Here is a 20,488-nt window from a genome sequence, read left to right on the forward strand (position 1 = left end):
AGTAGCGGTAGTGATAGTGATTGTGTCATAATTTCCCCTTCCTCTTTCACAGGAAAGCGGAAAAACCCTTGCCGAGATTTGGTGGTTGCTGGCTATACTCCCGTCACCATGGAAGTTCCTTCAAAATACACTAGTGCGGAGATGGTGATGAGCTTTAGGAAAGCCGTCAGACTTACAGAGTCCAAACATGAGGAGTCTATCATCACTGAGCCTGTCCGAGAAGATGAGTTTGTCTTTTTTAAGAACGGCACTCCGCCGGATTACTTTTACCTCTACACTGGCGTGATCCAACCTCTAAACCTCTGGCTTCCTTTTACTTCTTTCGAGGCGGAGATGTTGAGGGTTCTTAATGTCGCCCCCACTCAACTTCATCCTAACAGCTGGGCCTTCGTAAAAGCCTTCGAGGTGATGTGCCTAGGTTTTGAACTGGTACCCTCGATTGGTGTTTTCTTCTGTTTTTACCATATCAAGAACCTAAAACCCCAGACTATGGTTTCTCTTAGCAGTCAACCCAATCATCGCCTCATGAGTCTGTATGCCTCCAACTTCAAAGGTTTTAAGGATTCCTTCTTTAGGGTTCGCAGTAGCGACCAACTTCCCGATCTAATGTATGATGAGATAGGAGATCCCTTGTTCCCTTTCTATTGGACTGATAACCCTAGGCTTATAAAGGGAACCATCTTTGAGACTTTGAGTGACTTTGAGCAGGACATTGTCCACTTTCTTGATTCTTTTGCTCTTATGGACACTGCCGATATCCTTAGATGTGAGGGTAATAGCGAAGCTTTGACAGAGTATTTACGTAAGTGACGAACTTGGCATATATGCATATTTCTTTTTATTTTAATGTTGATCTCGCCTTATTACTAACCTGTGTTTTTTTTTTTGATTCCTTTATTTTTCAGAAAGAATGAGGACCATTTCGAATGAAGAAAGACTGGCGTTCTTGGCGAAAGCTCGTCAACAAAAAGCCAATCCTGCTGCTGGCGTTGCCGACCCTCTGAAGCAGCTACAAGTGGAAGAGGCTGGAGTTAAAGAGGGACGGAGCAAGAGAAAACATGATGGGCGCATCCCTGTTGAGATCCCAGGAAAGGCTGCTGTTAAAGAGGGCGTCGTCCCGCCTCCTAAAAAACAAAAAACTGAGAAGACTAGTCAACCAGCTGGAGATGCTGACAAAGGCAAAGGCAGAGCTTCCAGTTCTACTCAGCCTTCATCTGAAGATACTGAAGCCGCTGCTTCTCTTTCTTGGGCTTCCTTCGATCCCCTCGAGTTTATTGAGAGGGGGGTGACTATGGTTGGCGATATGACCCGATTTACTAACACTCCTACTGAAGACTTGAGGAAAAAAGCCTTGGAGTATGAGGTAAAAGGTACTCTTCTCAACTATTTGTTGACGAATCGGCAGGAGCAGGAGGTCCAGGAGGCGAAACGGAAGGTGAAAGTCGTTGATGACCATCTTGCTGACATTGAGAAGAAATATTCCGAGACCAAGACCAAGCTGGAGGAGGATATCAGGAAGCTGAAGGATAGCCAGGAGGGCGAGGCTGAGAGGTTGAAGAAGGAATATGAGGATAAGCTGGCGAAGGTGAAGGAAAGTTATGCCGCCTCCGAGACCAAGCTGAAAGAGAATGCTGCTGCTCAAGATGAGGTGATTTCCAAGCTTTCCAAAGAGAAAGATGCAGCGGTGTTCTCCGTGGGGACCTTGGGCGAAGAGAAGGAGAGGCTGGAAACTGACGTGAGGGAGCTTCAACTGTATGCTGCCAACCAGTACGAGGAAGGCTTCGCCTATGCCCTTGAGCAGGTCAAGCTTCTTTTCCCAGACCTCGACGCCAAGCGCCTAGCTGAAGCTGATGCGATGAACCAGATTATTGATGGAAAGCTTGTTCCCTATGTACCTCCCAGTGAATGATATGACCTTGTTTGTAATGATTTTTGTTCTTGCCCTTCTGTGGCTTTTTGTAACTATTTTGTATGCCCTCTTGTGGCTTTGAACAATTTGCCCCTTGGCTGGGTCCTTTATAAATTTCTTTATTCACCTGATTTCTTCTCTTCATAACTTTATGAATTATTTTTGCATTACGTTGTGAGGTAACGCCTTCTGTCGTCCTCGTCTAGGAAACTTTGTCCTTGCACCTGTGACATCTTCGACTTTCTACAATAATTGTAAATTGATACAAATAACTTTATACCTGTTGTCTTTTGGCGTTATAATGAATCGCCTGCTTTGGTTGTGTATACGCTTCTTCTGGCGGTGTTGATAATCTCGCCTTTTTCTGCTGTTTCTTTTTCTGACGTACCCAACTCGTAAGACTTACAGGTAACGCCAAGGCCTTTCAACCTTGTTTAATTTTGCTTTTTCTGACGTACCCAACTCGTAAGACTTACAGGTAACGCCAAGGCCTTTCAACCTTGTTTAATTTTGCTTTTTCTGGCGTACCCAACTCGTAAGACTTACAGGTAACGCCAAGGCTTTGCAACCTTTTTAATTTTTCTTTTTCTGACGTACCCAACTCGTAAGACTTACAGGTAACGCCAAGGCTTTTCAACCTTGTTTAATTTTTCTTTTTCTGACGTACCCAACTCGTAAGACTTACAGGTAACGCCAAGGCCTTTCAACCTTGTTTAATTTTGCTTTTTCTGACGTACCCAACTCGTAAGACTTACAGGTAACGCCAAGGCTTTGCAACCTTTTTAATTTTTCTTTTTCTGACGTACCCAACTCGTAAGACTTACAGGTAACTCCAAGGCTTTGCAACCTTTAATTTTTCTTTTTCTGACGTACCCAACTCGTAAGACTTACAGGTAACGCCAAGGCTTTGCAACCTTTAATTTTTCTTTTTCTGACGTACCCAACTCGTAAGACTTACAGGTAACGCCAAGGCTTTGCAACCTTTTTAATTTTTCTTTTTCTGACGTACCCAACTCGTAAGACTTACAGGTAACGCCAAGGCCTTTCAACCTTGTTTAATTTTTCTTTTTCTGACGTACCCAACTCGTAAGACTTACAGGTAACGCCAAGGCTTTGCAACCTTTAATTTTTCTTTTTCTGACGTACCCAACTCGTAAGACTTACAGGTAACGCCAAGGCTTTGCAACCTTTAATTTTTCTTTTTCTGACGTACCCAACTCGTAAGACTTACAGGTAACGCCAAGGCTTTGCAACCTTTTTTTATGGTTCAGCGCTCACATCTGAGTTGATCTTTGATAAAGATTCGGAGCTCAAGTTTGAGATAACCATTTTCATTGATTCAGAGCCCGTAACTTAATCAGGTTGACGCAAATATTTGACATATGCAAGAAGATATAAACTATTAGAGTTTTGAAATTCAATGAGCCTCGATAAAAACCCCAGCTAAAACAGGGGAAAAGAGTGTCTCATTGTCTTTTTATTCATTTATGAAAACGGTTCTTATACATCATTAAAAATATTGCTAAAAGAAGAGAATGGTTTTACTTATTCTTCCACCAGAAACGTGTTGCCCCGCGATTAGCTGTAGTAGAACTTTAAGTTTGCTATGTTCCACGTCCTGGGGAGGATTCTTCCTTCCATGGTCTCTAGACGATATGCTCCTCCTTCGAAAGCTTCTTGCACCCGAAAGGGGCCTTCCCAGTTTGCCGCGAACTTTCCTCCTTTATCCTTTCCCATAGGTCTTTTCAGCACTAGATCGCCCTCTTGGAAACTCCTTTGTTTGACTCTCGTATTATAACGCCTAGCAGCCCTTTGCTTTATGGCGAATTCTCTGAAATGCGCTCTTTCTCTTCTTTCCTCGATCATGTCTAGGTTCTCTTCCAAAGCTCTGTCGTTCTCTTCCTGCGTCGTGGTTTCTCTGCGCCAACTAGGAGGATTTATTTCCACCGGGATCATCGCGTCTGAACCATAGACCATTGTAAATGGCGCTTCTCCTGTCGAGGATTGGGGAGTGGTGTGATACGACCAGAGGATGGGTGAGATGTGGGCTACCCAAGCTTCGCCTTTGCTATCTAGCCTTCTTTTTAAGGCTCTTAGTATCACCTTATTTGCTGACTCTGCTTGTCCGTTAGCTTGTGGGTGCTCTACTGATATAAAGGTGTTTCTGATTCCTTTGCTTCGACAGAATTCAACGACCTTTTCGCTGGCGAACTGTGTACCGTTGTCGGATACGATGTATTTGGGCAGTCCAAATCTGCAGATGATTTTCTTCCAATAAAAGATTTTTACCTGTTCCGCCGAGATGCTGGACACCGGTTCTGCTTCAATCCATTTTGTAAAGTAGTCCACGGCGACGATGATCCATCGCGCTTGTTTATAGCCAACCGGAAATGGACCAACGATATCTACACCCCACATGAAAAAGGGCCAAGGGGATAATACTGACTTTAGTGGCTCCCCCGGAACGTGATGCAGGTTGGCGTGTCTTTGACATTTGTCACAGTTTCTTACATACATGGCGGTATCATCATGTATATCTGGCCAATAAAATCCTGCTCTTAATATCTTTCCAGCTAATGCTCTTGAACCGATATGACTACCACATGATCCTTCGTGTACTTCAGACATGATGCGCTTGGCTTCTTCGGTACTGACGCATAAAAGGAGGGGGGACGCGAATCCCCTTTTGTATAGCTTATCCCCTACCATTGAATACCATGCCGCCACTTTCTTCAATTTTAAAGCCTTTTCCCTTTCTTTCGGGAGTTCATCCTTTTGGAGGTATCGGATAATGGGTGATCTCCAGTCTTCCTCTTCTATTACCATCATTACCTCTTCCCCGTTGATGCTGGGAGTTTTTATGGTCTCTTGGATAACGGTTCTATGGCTTCCTGGTTTTTTGGTGCTCGCCAGCTTTGACAATAGATCTGCTCTCATGTTTTGTTCGCGGGGAACGTAAACTAATTCGAACGAATCGAAATGCTTAGCTAGGTTTTGCACCTTCTCCACGTATTTGATTAACTGCGGCTCCTTCGTTTGAAACTTCCCTGATACTTGGTTGGTTACCAGTTGGGAATCGCTCATGGCCCTCAACTCTTTTACCTCCATATCGCTTGCTAACTTCATTCCTGCTATCAAAGCTTCGTATTCTGCTTGGTTGTTGCTGGCTTTGAAGGCGAAACGCAGTGATTGTTCTATCATAACGCCATCTGGTCCTTCCAGTACTATTCCGGCTCCACTTCCTCGCACATTGGAGGCCCCGTCAACTGAGAGTGTCCAAGACGCCGTTTTCTCTGTTGTTGGCGGAGTAGACATTTCCAATACAAAATCAGCTAGTCTTTGTGACTTAATGGCCCCTCTAGGTGAGAAGGTGATGTCAAATTCTGATAATTCCACGGACCACGCTACCATCCTTCCTGCCAAGTCTGGCTTTCGGAGGACGTTCTTGATAGGGTAATCTGTTCTAACAACTACCTGGTGGCTTTGGAAGTACTGCCTTAATTTTCTGGCTGTGACAACTACCGCGAGAGATAACCTCTCTATTCTTTGATACCTTGTTTCTGCTCCCCTCAGGGTTCTACTTACGAAGTATATAGGTTTTTCTTCGCCCTCTATTTCCTGAACTAGAGCTGTACTCATGGCTCTATCCGAAACTGCGAGATATAGGTAAAGGGTGTTACCTGGTAATGGGCGTGTCAAGATGGGTGGTGATGCTAGGAACTCCTTTAGTTGTCTGAAGGCTTCTTCACATTCTGGTGTCCAGGAGAATCTCTCATTTTTTCTAAGGGATGCGAAGAAGTGGAAACCCTTTTCGCCCGCGCATGATAGAAATCTGGATAGTGCCGCTATTCTGCCTGTCAAGGTTTGGACTTCTTTCACGGATGTAGGGCTTCTCATGTCTATGATGGCTTGGCATTTTTCGGGGTTAGCCTCTATTCCTCTGCTGGTGAGCATAAACCCTAAGAATTTTCCGGCTTGTACTCCAAAGGAACACTTTGCTGGGTTTAGTCTCATGTTGTACTTTCTTACTGATCCCATGATGTCCAACAGATCATCATCATGGCGACTTCCCTCGGAAGTTTTTACTACCATGTCGTCGATATATACCTCTAAGTTCTTCCCTATTTGCTTGGCGAAAACCCTGTCCATCAACCTTTGGTATGTTGCTCCCGCATTCTTCAATCCAAAAGGCATGACGTTGTAAAAATAATTGCATGTGTTCGACATAAAGGCTGTATGGCAGGCGTCGGAGGGGTTCATCTTTATTTGATTGTATCCGGAGTAGGCGTCCATAAAACTCAGCATCTTGCACCCCGAGGCGCCATCAATTAATCTGTCAATGTTGGGCAGAGGATATGGATCTTTGGGACATGCCTTGTTTAAATCTGTGAAGTCCACGCACATTCTCCACTTTCCGTTGGCCTTTTTCACCATGACGACGTTTGCCAACCATGAAGGGTATTTTATTTCTTCGATGAATCCGGCCTCTTTTAGCTTCTCTACTTCTTCCGCTATAGCGACTCGTCTTTCTTCTCCTACCTTTCTCTTTCTTTGGGAGACTGGTTTTGTGCTGGGTGATATTGAAAGTTTATGTGTTATCACCCCTTCGTCAATCCCTGGCATATCTGAAGGCTTCCATGCGAATAGGTCAGCGTTATCCTTCAAGATTTTGATGATTCGTCCCCTCTCCTCGCTGGGCAACGCTGTTCCCAAGCTTGTTGTCTGGTGAGGGTGATCGCCAATTTGAACCTGCTCCAGGTCTTCTATAGGGCTTACCCTTCGATCTTGAAATTCCTCCCTCGGATCCATATCTGCGCTTTCTATGATGTTTATGCCGCCTGGGATTGCGGCTTGTCTTCTTCCGACTTTTCCGCTTGCGCTGGAAGTTTGGTGTCGTATCTTTAAGCTAGACTCGTAGCATTTCTTGGCGAGGAGCTGATCGCCCCTTACTGTTCCTACTCCCCCATTCTCAAGGGGGTATTTTATTGCTAGGTATAGAGTGGACATGGCCGCCCCTAATGTGTTAAAGGCGGGCCTTCCTATAATAATATTATAGGAGGTAAAAGGAGTTTTAACTACCAGGTATCGCACCTTGATAGTTTTGGCGTTGCTGCCTTCTCCAAACGTGGTAAGAAGGGAGGCGTAACCCATTACGTCCACTTGTTCGCCAGAGAACCCAACCAGGGTTCCGGAGTATGGTTGCAACTGCTCTTCTGCTAATTGCATGGCCTTGAAAGCTTCCCAGTACATAATGTCCGCTGAACTCCCTGAATCTATCAGTACTCTTTTTACATCACAGTTCAAAATTTGGACTTGTATCACTAATGGATCATCGTCATGGGGTGCTACCTCCAAACCATCCTTTGCCGTGAATGCCAAATCTGGTACGTCTAATGGCTGAGGCTGACTTACGAGGTATATTTCCGAGATAGCTCGGCGTACATACCTTTTCCTGGCTGAGCTTGATTCGCCCCCGCCTGAGAATCCTCCTGCTATTGTGTTCACGGAGATTCTCCCCTTGGGAGGCTCTCTGTTTGGCCCAGGAGGGTCTCGCGGCTCCTGCCGGGGGACTTTTGGCACGACAACCCGCCCTTGGGCAGCGTCGTCAATGAATTTGCGAAGGTGTCCGCTTTTTATCAGTTCTTCGATTAAATCTCTTAAGCGGAAGCATTTTTCTGTGGAGTGACCTCTACACCTGTGATATGCGCACCAGGCGTTATCGTCCAGCCCCATGGGGATGTTACTGGTTCTCCTTGGGGGGAGGTTTGCCAAACCAGTGGCCAGAATCTCATTTAAGACGTACACTTTTGAGGCGTTTAATGGCGTGAGGTCTTCATTGGCGGGATGATTCCTGAATTCTCTTCTGGGCGGTTGGCGGTAGGGCTTCCCATGATGCCTCTGCCATGGGTCTCCTTGGTGGCCTCCCGATTTTGGTCGTGGGTGTTCGGGCGCTCTAGTGGCACGGCCCACGTATTCCTTCTCCTTAACGTCTCTTTGCCTTTTCTCGGCGTTACTTTCTTCGCCCTTTATATAACACTCCGCCCTCTTGTTCACCTCTTGCATTGACGAGGCTGGCTTTTGGGCTAAGGACTCATTGAAATGTCCCGCTCTTAGCCCATTGTGGAAGGCTGCCACGAACATCTCCTGATTTGGATTTGAGACTTTGATGGTGGCTTCGCTAAATCTGGCGAGGAAGTTACGCAATGACTCGCCATGGTTTTGGCGGATGGAGAAAAGACTGGTTGATGTGACTTTCACGTGTTTCGATCCAGCGAACTGGTGAATAAATTTTTTATGAAAATCAGCATAACTCTCAATTGAGTTTCTTGGAAGGTTCATGTACCAACGCAGGGCGACATCCTTGAAGGTGCCGGCTAGTAATTTACACTTTAGATGCTCCGGAGCATTGATTATGGCGGTTTGTGTCCCAATTGCCATCAGGTGCTCCCTTGGGTCCGTCTTTCCGTCGAAGGTAGGAAGGTGAGGAACCTTGATTGTTTCCACTACTTGGGCATCCCACAAGTGTTGTGCTAAGGGTTGTACGTCCATGACGCCCTCTCCCTCCTCCTCCTCCAAAATCAATTTCGCTTTCTCTTTCTCATTAGTTCTTTCGGCTTCGATGGCCGCAATCTGAGTTTGTAAGCGCCGTATCTCTACGACGGCGGCTTGCAGGGTGTTAACGCTAGAGCTATCGTTGTTTCCATGCTCTCCAGCCATGTGAAGATGTTTGATTTCTTGTCTAGTCGCTGTGATAGGCTGGGATCAAATGATTTTACCGCAGCCCCACGGTGGGCGCCAAAATGTTCTGGTAAAAAACAAGGGGGTTTGTATTATTGATCAAATGGTGTGATTACACTCAGTTTAGTCCCAACAACCCTGGGAGTTTTATCAGTCAGAATTCGATCTTTTTACAAATGAGAGTATGGAGCTATTTATAGAGCTTCTAGTCTTCTTCTCCAAGCAAGGGTTCCTAAAAATCCGGTCCTTGGCATCCTTTTCGGTGGTATAGCGTGAAAATAGGGATGAGAACCTTGGTCTCCAAGCTGTGGCAGTTGCGAGAAGTTTATTTCTTCCTTATTAAGTTAGCGGTTGATACAAGGAAGGAGAAGATATTTACAGTAACGCAGAATCCACCCTTTTTGGCGTTGCCTTAGAGTTGCAGGTCACGCCCTAGCTTCTAATCGCCTATTGGGTATTTTAGGGCTTGCTTGATTTGGGCTTATCATCCTTTTTACTCTAATTGGGCTTACTGGATATTTTCTTAAGCCCATTGCCCGGTCCAGATACAATTAAACATATAATATATGTATGCATTATATTGCATAGCATGATTGTGGAAAACGAACGACACACGTATGCTGGTCATTTTAATTATTCTTATGACCAGCCCCCTAACAATGATGTTTCAAAAAGTGACACACATAATGGTCCTCATCCAAATCTCGCACCATACCTTCAAATAAGAGCACAAATTCAAGATAGGCGAGCTCATCTTCAACATGATCTTGTTGAGCATATTTGGCAACGTTTTGGGCATGATGATCAACAAAATTAATTGTTTTTAAAATTATGTAATGTTATTTTAAATTATTTTTTAATTATGTAATTCTTAAAATTTGGCAATATTATTTTAAATTAAATTTTGAATTATAAGAAAAATAGTACATAGTAATTTTGTAATTTTATCATTCAATTAATTTATATTATAAAATATATAATTAAATAATAAGTTATTGTAAAGATGTTGAATTATTGATGAGACCCATTTTAGAACTTTTTAAGAAGTGATCCATTGGAGGGGTTGAGTACCTATTAGATACTATTATTAAAAAATAATAAATTAGTAATGTGTCCATGTGGGACCCATTTAAGTACTTAAAGTTGGAGTGCTCCATTGTGAATGCTCTAAGGAGTCTCTTCCCTAACTTACCTAACCAACTCTCAATTTTCTAGCGTAAAATAACTAAATGTCAAACTTTTTTTTCCAAAGTGAAAAGGTGTACCTTACTAATTTAGACCTTAATGTTTTTATGTGGGTCTAAATTAGTAAATCTCATATATATATATATATATATATATATATATATATATATATATATATATATATATATATATATATATATATATATATATATATATATATATATATGAGTCAGGATCCGTTGACACCAACTAGTTTGACACCAAATGTTACACCTCTCAATAACGTTTTAACCGATATAAATTTTATAAAATCCACCGTTGGATTGAAAGTTTACATCATATAGATCATTTGTGTAAAATTTCAGACAAATCCAAAATCATTTGATATGCTATTGAGACACATAAAGATTAACGGCATTTAAAAAAATACAAAAACCGTTAATTTTGATGTATCTCAATAACACATCAAATGATTTTGGATTTATTTGAAATTTTACACAAATGATCTATATGATGTAAACTTTCAATCCAACGGTGGATTTTATAAAATTTATATCGGTTAAAACGTTATTGAGAGGTGTAACATTTGGTGTCAAACTAGTTGGTGTCAACGGATCCTGACTCTATATATATATATATATGGGGTTTTCTAACTTAGACCCTAGTTAGGTCTAAGTTAGCAAGGTGCACCTTTTCAATTGGACCAAAATACTCATTCTTTTTAATTAATTAACCAAAATACCCATCAATGGACGCGGATCCAGTGTCGCGCGCGTACCGAAGGACCATGGTTACAGACCGTTGATTTCCATCAGACAGCCAAGATCTGATCTCATCAAGACTGTCTGATCAATCCGACAGCCCAGATCATCCTGATCCATCAGATTCCAGCGCGTGCGCCACACTGGATTACACCCTGGAGAGAGAAAAATTTGCTTTTTAAAAGTAGGACACGTGTCACACAATGGTTGGCTGGACGTGATTTTTGTTCATTTAATACTTTGAACTCAATTATTTCGTTGTAAATTAATTTTTTATTTTTTTTTTTTATACCAAAATTCATAATTTTTTTTTTCTACAAATAGAGACTTGGTTCGTTTGATTTGGACACCGAAAAAAAAATGCAATTTTTCACTACCTTAATCTCATTTTTTGTCTACTAAATACGTTACTTGTGTGTTGTAATTTAACACGAACCACTCAACCAACTCACTGAAACCATTATACCAGGAAAATAGTAGATAATATTCTGGAACTTTTGGTATATTTTATGAAATTTTTGGAGACCTGAAACTATTTTTAGTTAATTAAATGAGATAAAACGGTAATTAAAAACTAGTGTTTGCTTCTGAAACCATTTTACTGGTAGAATGGTTGCACATAGTTGTATTCTGAAACCATTTTACTGGTAGAATGGTTTCAATGAGTAATTTATTAATTGTGTTTGCTTCTGAAACCATTTATCTGGTACAATGGTTTCAGAGAGTTGTAATCTGAAACCATTTTGCTGGTAGAATGGTTTCAGTAAGTTGATTATTAGTTATTTGCTTCTGAAACCATTTAGCTTGTAGAATGGTTGCACATAGTTGTATTCTGAAACCATTTTACTGGTAGAATGGTTTCAGTGAGTAATTTATTAATTGTGTTTGCTTCTGAAACCATTTATCTGGTACAATGGTTTCAGAGAGTTGTAATCTGAAACCATTTTGCTGGTAGAATGGTTTCAGTGAGTTGATGTAAGGTAGTGAAAAATGAGATTAAGGTAGTGAAAAATTGGGTTTTTTTCTGTGTCCAAATCAAACGAACCAAGTCTCTATTTGTAGAGAAAAAAAAATTACGAATTTTGGTATAAAAAAAAAAAATTAATTTACAACGAAATAATTGAGTTCAAAGTATTAAATGGAAAAAAATCACGCCCAGCCGATCAGACAGCGACACGTGTCCTGCTTTTAAAAAGTAGATTCTTCTCTCTCCAGGGTGTAATCCAGTGTGGTGCATGCGCTGGAATCTGATGGATTCGGATGATCTGGGCTGTCTGATTCTAAGTTGAAGTACAAGGGATACTCATCCTAGAAGAACAACAAAAACATGGACGTTTAGCAACCAGAGGCACAAACATCACCTCAAAATACAATATAAGGGATTAGTTACTCCTATAAATTTTTCTTGGCTTAAATGCAGTTTTGAACCCCCTCCCCTACCCCTATTTTACAAAACGCGGAATTTTGGTCCTCTGTTTTATTTTGTGCAATTTTTGGTTCCCCTAATTTTGAAAAATGTAGACATTTGATCCTCCTTTGTATTTAACTTTTAATTTTGTTGATTTGACATTTTTTTTAAAATGACATAGTACATGATATATGCTTATGTGGTTGTTACGTTAGGTTTAATTTTTTATATTTATTATTTAAATTAGATTTTATTATTTCTTAAATTATAAACATGATTATTACCATTAAAAAATAGATTTTATTTTAAGAAATAATAAAATTTGATTTCAAAAAATAAATAAAAAATTAAATATGACATGGTAGCCACATAATGTATCATGTGTCATGTCATTTAAAAAATATGTTAAGTCATCAAAATTAAAGGTTAAATAAATAGGGGGATCACAATTGTAAAAAAAGTTTTTTTGACAAATTACATGTCATATTGTCATTCATATATGTGGGACTTTATAAAAAATTATAATTAAACTCATACGTTTTTAATGATTCGATAAGTATGATTGAATGATAATTTTTTTTTACAGAGGATATTTTTTTATAATTATAATTGATTGATATTGTAAATAAAATAAAATTAAACTGACACTGTATATAATGTAACAAGTTTTTACCATCAGGTACCCATGAGACTAATCTATGTTGAAAATAAGTGCAACACACAAAGTGAATTCTCCTCTCCCAATTAAATTTTTTCCAAGCATAAAAAGCAAGAATCAAACATGTGACCACTTAGTTAAGGGTCGGGATCAAATCACTTTAACAACTTGAACCAAATTATTATTGGTATAGCATAATCTAATCGATGGAACTGAATATGATCACAATATGTAGCATAACACTTAAAAGTTTTTATATTGATGCATTCTCGATTAAGATTGAATGTAAATACAAAACATCGAGCTAACTTGAAAGACTATTGAATAATATCGAATTTGGTGTTTGACCATACCTAAAGAAATTTTCAATAAAATAATACTACATTTAATTACTAAAAAATAGTAATTAAGATGCATTTAATATTTTTATTAAATGTTTTAATTAATAAATAAAACATTAAACAATTTGGTACTTTTAAAATAGGAAAATGCTAAACAATGTGTCAGGGCACTGGTTAAGCATGACCCTTTAAAATATTCTCTTACCAACATTAATTTTATACTTTATTTCTTTTTTGGGTATGCTTAACAAGTGCCCCGAGGCACAGTTTAGCATGAACCTTTAAAATATTACATTTTTTTTGTCATAAGTCTAATGGTTAGAAATTCCACCTGTGAGATGGATAAGTGGGATGACCGTGGTTCAAATCTGGCTCTCTGCATATATAATGCAATGTCTCTGCCAATCGAGTTAAGCTCACGAGACTAAATATTTTATTTTCTAAGCAAATGTTTAAAGAAATTATTTTCTTACATTTTTTGATTAATTAGTAAAATGGTCCCTTAAAGACATTTTTGGTTTCAGATTGGTCCCTTAAAGAAAAAAAATGTCTGAATAGATCCCTTAAAGAAAAAAAGGTTGGAATAGGTTCCTTAAAGACATATCTGTTAATCAGTTTGGTCCTATTCGTACCTTTTTATAGGAACCAAACTGATTAACGGAAATGTCTTTAATGGACCTATTCGGACCTCTTTTTTTCTTTAAGGGACATATTCAGACCTTTTTTTTCTTTAAGGGACCAATATAAAACCAAAAATATTTTTAAGGGACCATTTTACTAATTAAGCCTACATTTTTTTATAAAAAAGGATATTCTTTATCATTATAATCATTACAAGTTTATATAGCATATATAAATACTTAAAAGTCTCCTTGGTACATGTTCAAGTAGAGAGAGAGAAAATTTTCTTGGCTTCAAAGGCTTGAAAATGGTGAATGAGTGATTAAATTGTCTTACAAATTTATACTATTCATATATATATTTATGTTGGTAAAGATATGGGTTTAGATTTGTTTCCATTGACAAAACCAAAATCTAGGAACACACAAATTCGTTTTGTTAATGCAAGAAGACAACACAAATGTGGACAAGCACACACAACAAAACCAAACATGAATTTTAGCATCTCCCTCCTCCTACATTTCCTTCTCCTTGTTTCTTTGGTTTGTCATGTTTATTCTTCAGAAACAAGTGGCCAAAATCAAGCTTTTTTGCCAGAAGAAGAGTTTCACAAGTTGAAAAGGACAATAAGAATTCATCTTCAGAAGATCAACAAGCCTTATGTTAAGACAATTCAGGTATATGCTAAAAAATTCATAAAACTTTCTTTAGATTTTATTGTTTGTACATGTAATTTGTGTTTTTTTTCCTCCAGAGTCCTGATGGTGATATCATAGACTGTATTGTGTCTCATAAACAACCAGCATTTGATCATCCTCGATTGAAAGGACAAAAACCATTGGTATGCTTTTTTAATTGAATCAAGGAAAATTTATAAAATTATTTTTTGAAACTAAGCAACTATATATATCTCAACTTTATAATGATAAATTTTTTATGTATATTTTTACATACAGGACCCTCCCGAAAGACCAAAAAGTCATAGTCGGAGGAATATTTTGAATGATAATTTTCAACTGTGGAGCTTATCAGGTGAATCATGTTCTGAAGGAACGGTTCCAATTAGAAGAATAAAAGAAGAAGACATGTTAAGAGCTTACTCTATTAACACATTTGGAAGGAAATTAAAACGTGTTAGAAGGGACACCATTGGCAATGATGGACATGAGGTATTATACAATCACGGAACACAACAAAAACTTAGATATTTTGTCTCACAATTTCTTTTATTTTCTGTTTGTCTTTCCTTCTGGTGATCGATGTTAGGAATGAATAAAAAACTTAACAGAAACCGATAATGGAAATTGGTAAAGTAAACATATGGTAGTTGAGTATTTTATTTTGTGTTTAATATGTTTTGTAGTCTATAAAAAATTATACTCCCTCCTGTCTTTTTTATAAGAAATATTTTGACAAAATCATATAGACCAAGGTAAATTTTCTCATTAATGATTCTAACATTTTATGTTATATTCCAAAACTAACATTTTGACTAGCATGGAAAATATGTCTCTCTAATTAATGCACTAGCATTATAATGAATTATTTTATTATATTTAATAAGGGTACAAATGAAATGGTGTCAAAGTGTTTCTTATAAAAATGATCAAATAAAAATTCAAAAGTGTTTCTTATAAAAAGGACCGGAGGGAGTACATCTTTTAAATTTAGTCTCTATCAAAAATTTGACCACATTTAATCATAATTTTCATAAAACTATATTTATTTTATCCTATAGAAGGAAAAAAAACATTACTTAAAGTATGACTAAAATTGTTGACTTAAAAAAGTTTGACTAAAATTTCATTAAAAAAATTAGGATTTAAATAACTAGGTATTTTATAGAGAATAAAAACATATTTAACATTTTTTTAAAAAAAATTTAGCTTTTTAATTCTTTTAAATAAAAAAATTGGGGACATATCCAAATATATATATATATATATATATTTTATTTTTGGTTTACAATAAGTTGTGGATCGAACCCAGGACCTATAACGTACTACTAAAACCTCTCACCACTAAACCAAACCTAGTGGCTTTAAATATTTTCTTTTTTGTATCTTCTTTTTATATAGATGAACATAGTACCAACCCTTCTTTTTTTTTATTGAGTAAACTGCGTCAGTAACCTGCATAGTATAGTGGCTAGAAATTCACTCTTAAGGTGAATAAATGAACAATCTCGAATACAAACTTAACCTCTGCATATATAATGTGATGTCTCTATCAATCTAGAAATTTCACCTTAAAGGTGGATAAGTAGAGTGTCCGGGATTCGAATCTCGAGTTTTACGTTTATAATATTATGTCCCTATCAACTGAGTTAAGCTCACATGAGTACTCAATCCTTCTTTTACTCTCATAGTATACCAAAAAACTGACAAAAGCATAATAAAGTAATAAACAATTTCTATCAAATTCTTTTGTAAAAGAAAAAAGTGTTCTGTTTTCTATCTTTCTTTAGTCGTGATGCAGATAGTCCTTTGTCTATTTTATTGTGATCACTTGCATAGTTGCACCTAAGTAAGAGGGTGTATTAATGTATGTGCACCAACTATTTCTATCTTTTTATGTTGGTACAATCTATCTTCATTAGAGAGAATCTTAAACACAAACCAACATTAAATCTAAATATTTTGTTGAACAACAACATTAAATCTAATCTAAATCTTATGTTATTTTGAAAATGTAGTAACAAATTAGTTTTGTTATTATTGGTACACAGTATGCAATTGGGTATGTGAGTGGGGATGAATACTATGGAGCAAAAGCTAGCATAAACGTGTGGGACCCACAACTGGAAAGTCCAGATGAATTCAGCTTGTCTCAAATATGGATCACAACTGGTTCTTTTGAGAAAGATCTCAATACTATTGAAGCTGGTTGGCAGGCATGTTAATTACTCTCATTAACTACTTCATCTAATTAATCATTCCATTTATTTCATTTCTCCTTTTGCATTGCATTTTTCAATTGGTGTTATATAATCTATTACTTATATCAGTATTAGTTATTCAATGAATATGAAAAAAACATTTGTTTATATATAAGGTTAGATAAAGTACGCTTTTCACTTAACATTTTAAAGTTAGGATATATAATGATAATACGTGTCTTCATCTTTTGTGCATTTGATGTTTTTCTTTTTGAATTTTTAACGTGTGTTCTTACGATTTTTGTAAACATTTTTTTTAAAGTTATTCATATGTATTTGGATCTAAGTGGTTACGAGTTTGATATGTGGTTTATGTGTTTGAAGAAAATTTGTTTGTGAGAGATGAAATCATCTTGTTGTTCAATAGATTTTCTAAAGAAGATTAGTTAATTATTATTTTTGGTATTAACCCTCTCGTTTCAGAGGAAGGCGAACTCGGTGAATCAGAGTTCGATCGCTAAGTAAGTAAAATCTAGCAAAAAAAAATAAATTCATCAGAGTTGGTAGATCTAACAACGTTTATATGTAGAAGTCCGAGCTCACATTCGTGACTCTATACTTTTCTACGCAAGATGTGTGAGTTTAGCTACTTTAAAAAAAAAATCAATATTTTTCATTATTTCACAATTTACGATAGTTTGAAGATATAAATAATAAATTATACATTAAAATTAAATATTTTTATTTATCATTCAAACGAATTCTTAAATGCATTCAATTTGGTTAAGAGCAGTTAGCATGTCAAGTACTACCTACCTTTCATTTTCACCAATGTACTTAATTTTGTATTTTAGCCAATTAAGCTAAGTTCAAATAATTGTTATGCAGGTCAGCCCAGAGCTCTATGGGGATAGCTACCCTAGATTCTTTACTTATTGGACGGTAAGTAAATTTATTGAAGTAATGAAGGTACAAAATTATGTTATGGATTACTATAATTTATATTTGCTTCAAGTGTAAGATACCCATTTAAGTAAAATAATTATTGAAAAAAAAAATGATAATCATAATAATTGCATGCAGAGTGATGATTATCAAGGAACTGGGTGCTACAATTTACTTTGCTCTGGCTTTGTTCAAACTAGTAGTAAAATTGCAATTGGAGCTGCAATTTCTCCAACTTCTACATATAATGGAGGCCAATTTGATATTAGCTTAATGATATGGAAGGTAAAATTTTTTCTTGCTCTTGACTTAAATTGAAGCCTTCATTTTAGTATATTTATTTTTAGTGTCAATTTTAGTTAGTGATCATCTCGTGAGTTAAGCTCAGTTGATAGGGACATTGCATTATATGTATGGGACCGGAATTCGAATTTCGGTTATCCCATTTATCCACCTTTAAGAGTGAAATTTCTAGTCCAAACTACTTGATAAAAAAATAATAAAAAATCTAATTAGTGATGGGTAATGTGATTGAAAATCATTTTAAATTTATTTTAACTTCAATAACCAAATTGACTAACTAACCGATAACCATTGGTTTGTTGGATATATTATGATATTCAACATAATTTTGAAATCTCATTGTCAAAGCCTCAAAGGAAAATCTAAAGTGAAAATATGGTCAATGATGGGTGGGGTCAATGGAGCACTCCATGTAGAATTATAGAAGAAGCAAAGAGGAAGGTTATTATAACATGTTCAAAACATAATAATTTATTTTTGAAAAGAACAAAATAAATTACACACAAAGGAAATAAAACAATACATAATGAACAAAATTTTCTAGTGTTCCAATGTTAGTTAATTTAGGTGGCACATACATTTATTCATTTACTACTTTGGTACATTATACACATGCACTGTGAATTTGAATTTATGCTTAATTTTTTTATTTATAATAAGCTGGGATCGAACCCAAAACTTATAACATATTATCCAAATTTCTCACCACTAAACCAAACTAGTGGCTTGAATTTATGCTTTATCTTTCAAGATTCTTTTTCTTATTTCATTTTCACTTTCCCATTTTTATCCCCTAATCATTTATCATCTTTTTTATTCTCTCACTATTTCACTTCTTTTCACTTTCTATAATTCTTTTTGAGCACTTTGAAAACATCATTTTCCTTTGCTTTATTCATCTAAAGATATTCTATAATTCTGAACTCCTCACTTTTTTATTCCTTCATTTTTCTATTATTTAACAAAATTCCAATATTTTGCATATTTTAGTCACAACATTGAGGCATTTCTTTTCCTCTTTTTGACCCATTTCTCTTTCTTATCATGCCATTGCCGGCTAACATGTTGCACTTAATCAATATGTCTACGTTTGAGTAATTTAACATTATCACAAAACAAAATAATGGGTGTCATTGAAGGTTTAGTAAGATAGCATTACACCTTATATTAAAAGTGTATTCGTTTACCATATGTGTGTCTGACTCGGATACAATACTTACACACGTGGTGATATTCAATTAATTTTATTTACTTAAATAAACACATAAATATATATAGTGCTAGGAAGTCAGAAATGTCAAACGCGAATAATATAAAAACATTGTCAGAACATAATTTCTCATATTTTGTGTCATTTTGCTTCAAGCAGATTTGAGGACCGCTTTCCCACGCAATAAAATCCCCACTTTACTAAAATTTATTATTCATAGCTTACTTTTTTTTTCTTGTTTTGCGTAGGATCCAAAGAATGGAAATTGGTGGCTTGAATATGGATCCAATGGAGAAATAATTGGATATTGGCCATCTTCTTTGTTCACACAATTAAAAGATCATGCAACTATGGTTCAATTTGGTGGAGAAATAGTGAATTCAATGTCAACAGGTGCTCACACTTCCACTCAAATGGGTAGTGGACATTTTGCTGATGAGGGTTTTGCAAAAGCTTCATATTTTAGAAATATGCAAGTTGTAGATTCTGATAACAGTTTAATTCCGTTGCAAAATCTCAAAGTTCTAGCTAACTCTCCAAATTGTTATAATATACAAGAAGGGACTAATAATGGGTGGGGGAATTATTTTTACTATGGTGGACCTGGTAGGAATGTGAATTGTCCCTAAGATAATAATAAATAATATAAATTATAATTATAATTATAAAGGTGATTTATTTTACATATATATGTTGAAATTAAAGTTCTAATTTGTTCATATATTTTTATTCATTCACGAGTAATCCATATATTGATGATTCCATTACCACCTGAAATCTTTGTAAATGTCTAAAGAAAATTGAAAATTAATATACAATCTTTAGTGGTATCCCTTTCTTCCTTTCAGACAATTCTTTCCTTCCATTATTTTTCTCTTGCTTTGCTTGTAAGGATATTGTTGTTTTTGATTTAAAAAATTTCGAAAAAAAATGCTACTGCTGTAAAATATAATCGGCTGAGTCGCGGGTGAATACGCTCTCTTTAAGACGTTTCACGGTATTACTCAAATTGTGCAGAGTAAACTATCAACCGTGAAGTCTCCAGGATAAAACAACCTTCACAATTTTAATACCGAATTGCTACTGCACTGTAGAATTCGGGCAGAGATACACCCCTTCTATTGATTCGATGAATCAATTCAATAATTGATACAAGAGTATCAACTCAATGAAACAACAAGGAAAGGAAAAAAAAATTTGCGTGAAAGAAAGCAAGGAGAAAGAAGGAAAATAATTGTTCAGAGACTGTATGAACTGATGAAAAAGAATGAAAGCAAAAACTGCTATTTATAATGCAGTTCTGAACGAATTTGAATAGTGGGGAACTGATTTTCTACATTTGAGGAATCAGTTGAATTTCAAAAAACAAATCACATGTGACCTATTTTGTAGGAACGGATTCTTCTTTTGACTTGGTTTCATGCAAAATTAAGACTCACACACTTAAAGAAAAAATTAAATTTTTCTTTTTCTTATTAAAAAATTAATATATCACCAAGACCCAAGCCCAAGCCCAAGGGCACACCCTTGG

The 20,488-nt window shown here is 36.6% G+C and overlaps 1 protein-coding gene across 1 annotated transcript; it reads left to right on the forward strand.

Annotated features, from left to right (window-relative positions):
• Positions 1-13,887: 13,887 nt before the first annotated feature.
• LOC123924469 lies at positions 13,888-19,721 on the forward strand. The gene is made up of 7 exons (XM_045977368.1): positions 13,888-14,298; positions 14,376-14,462; positions 14,578-14,790; positions 16,350-16,514; positions 17,388-17,441; positions 17,583-17,729; positions 19,206-19,721. The coding sequence occupies exons 1-7, from the start codon at positions 13,999-14,001 to the stop codon at positions 19,584-19,586; spliced, it is 1,347 nt and encodes a 448-aa protein (XP_045833324.1). The 5' UTR covers positions 13,888-13,998; the 3' UTR covers positions 19,587-19,721.
• The last annotated feature ends 767 nt before the right edge of the window (positions 19,722-20,488 follow it).

The sequence above is a fragment of the Trifolium pratense genome, linkage group LG4 (genome assembly GCF_020283565.1).
Source record: "Trifolium pratense cultivar HEN17-A07 linkage group LG4, ARS_RC_1.1, whole genome shotgun sequence".
Classification (NCBI taxonomy): Eukaryota; Viridiplantae; Streptophyta; class Magnoliopsida; order Fabales; family Fabaceae; genus Trifolium; species Trifolium pratense.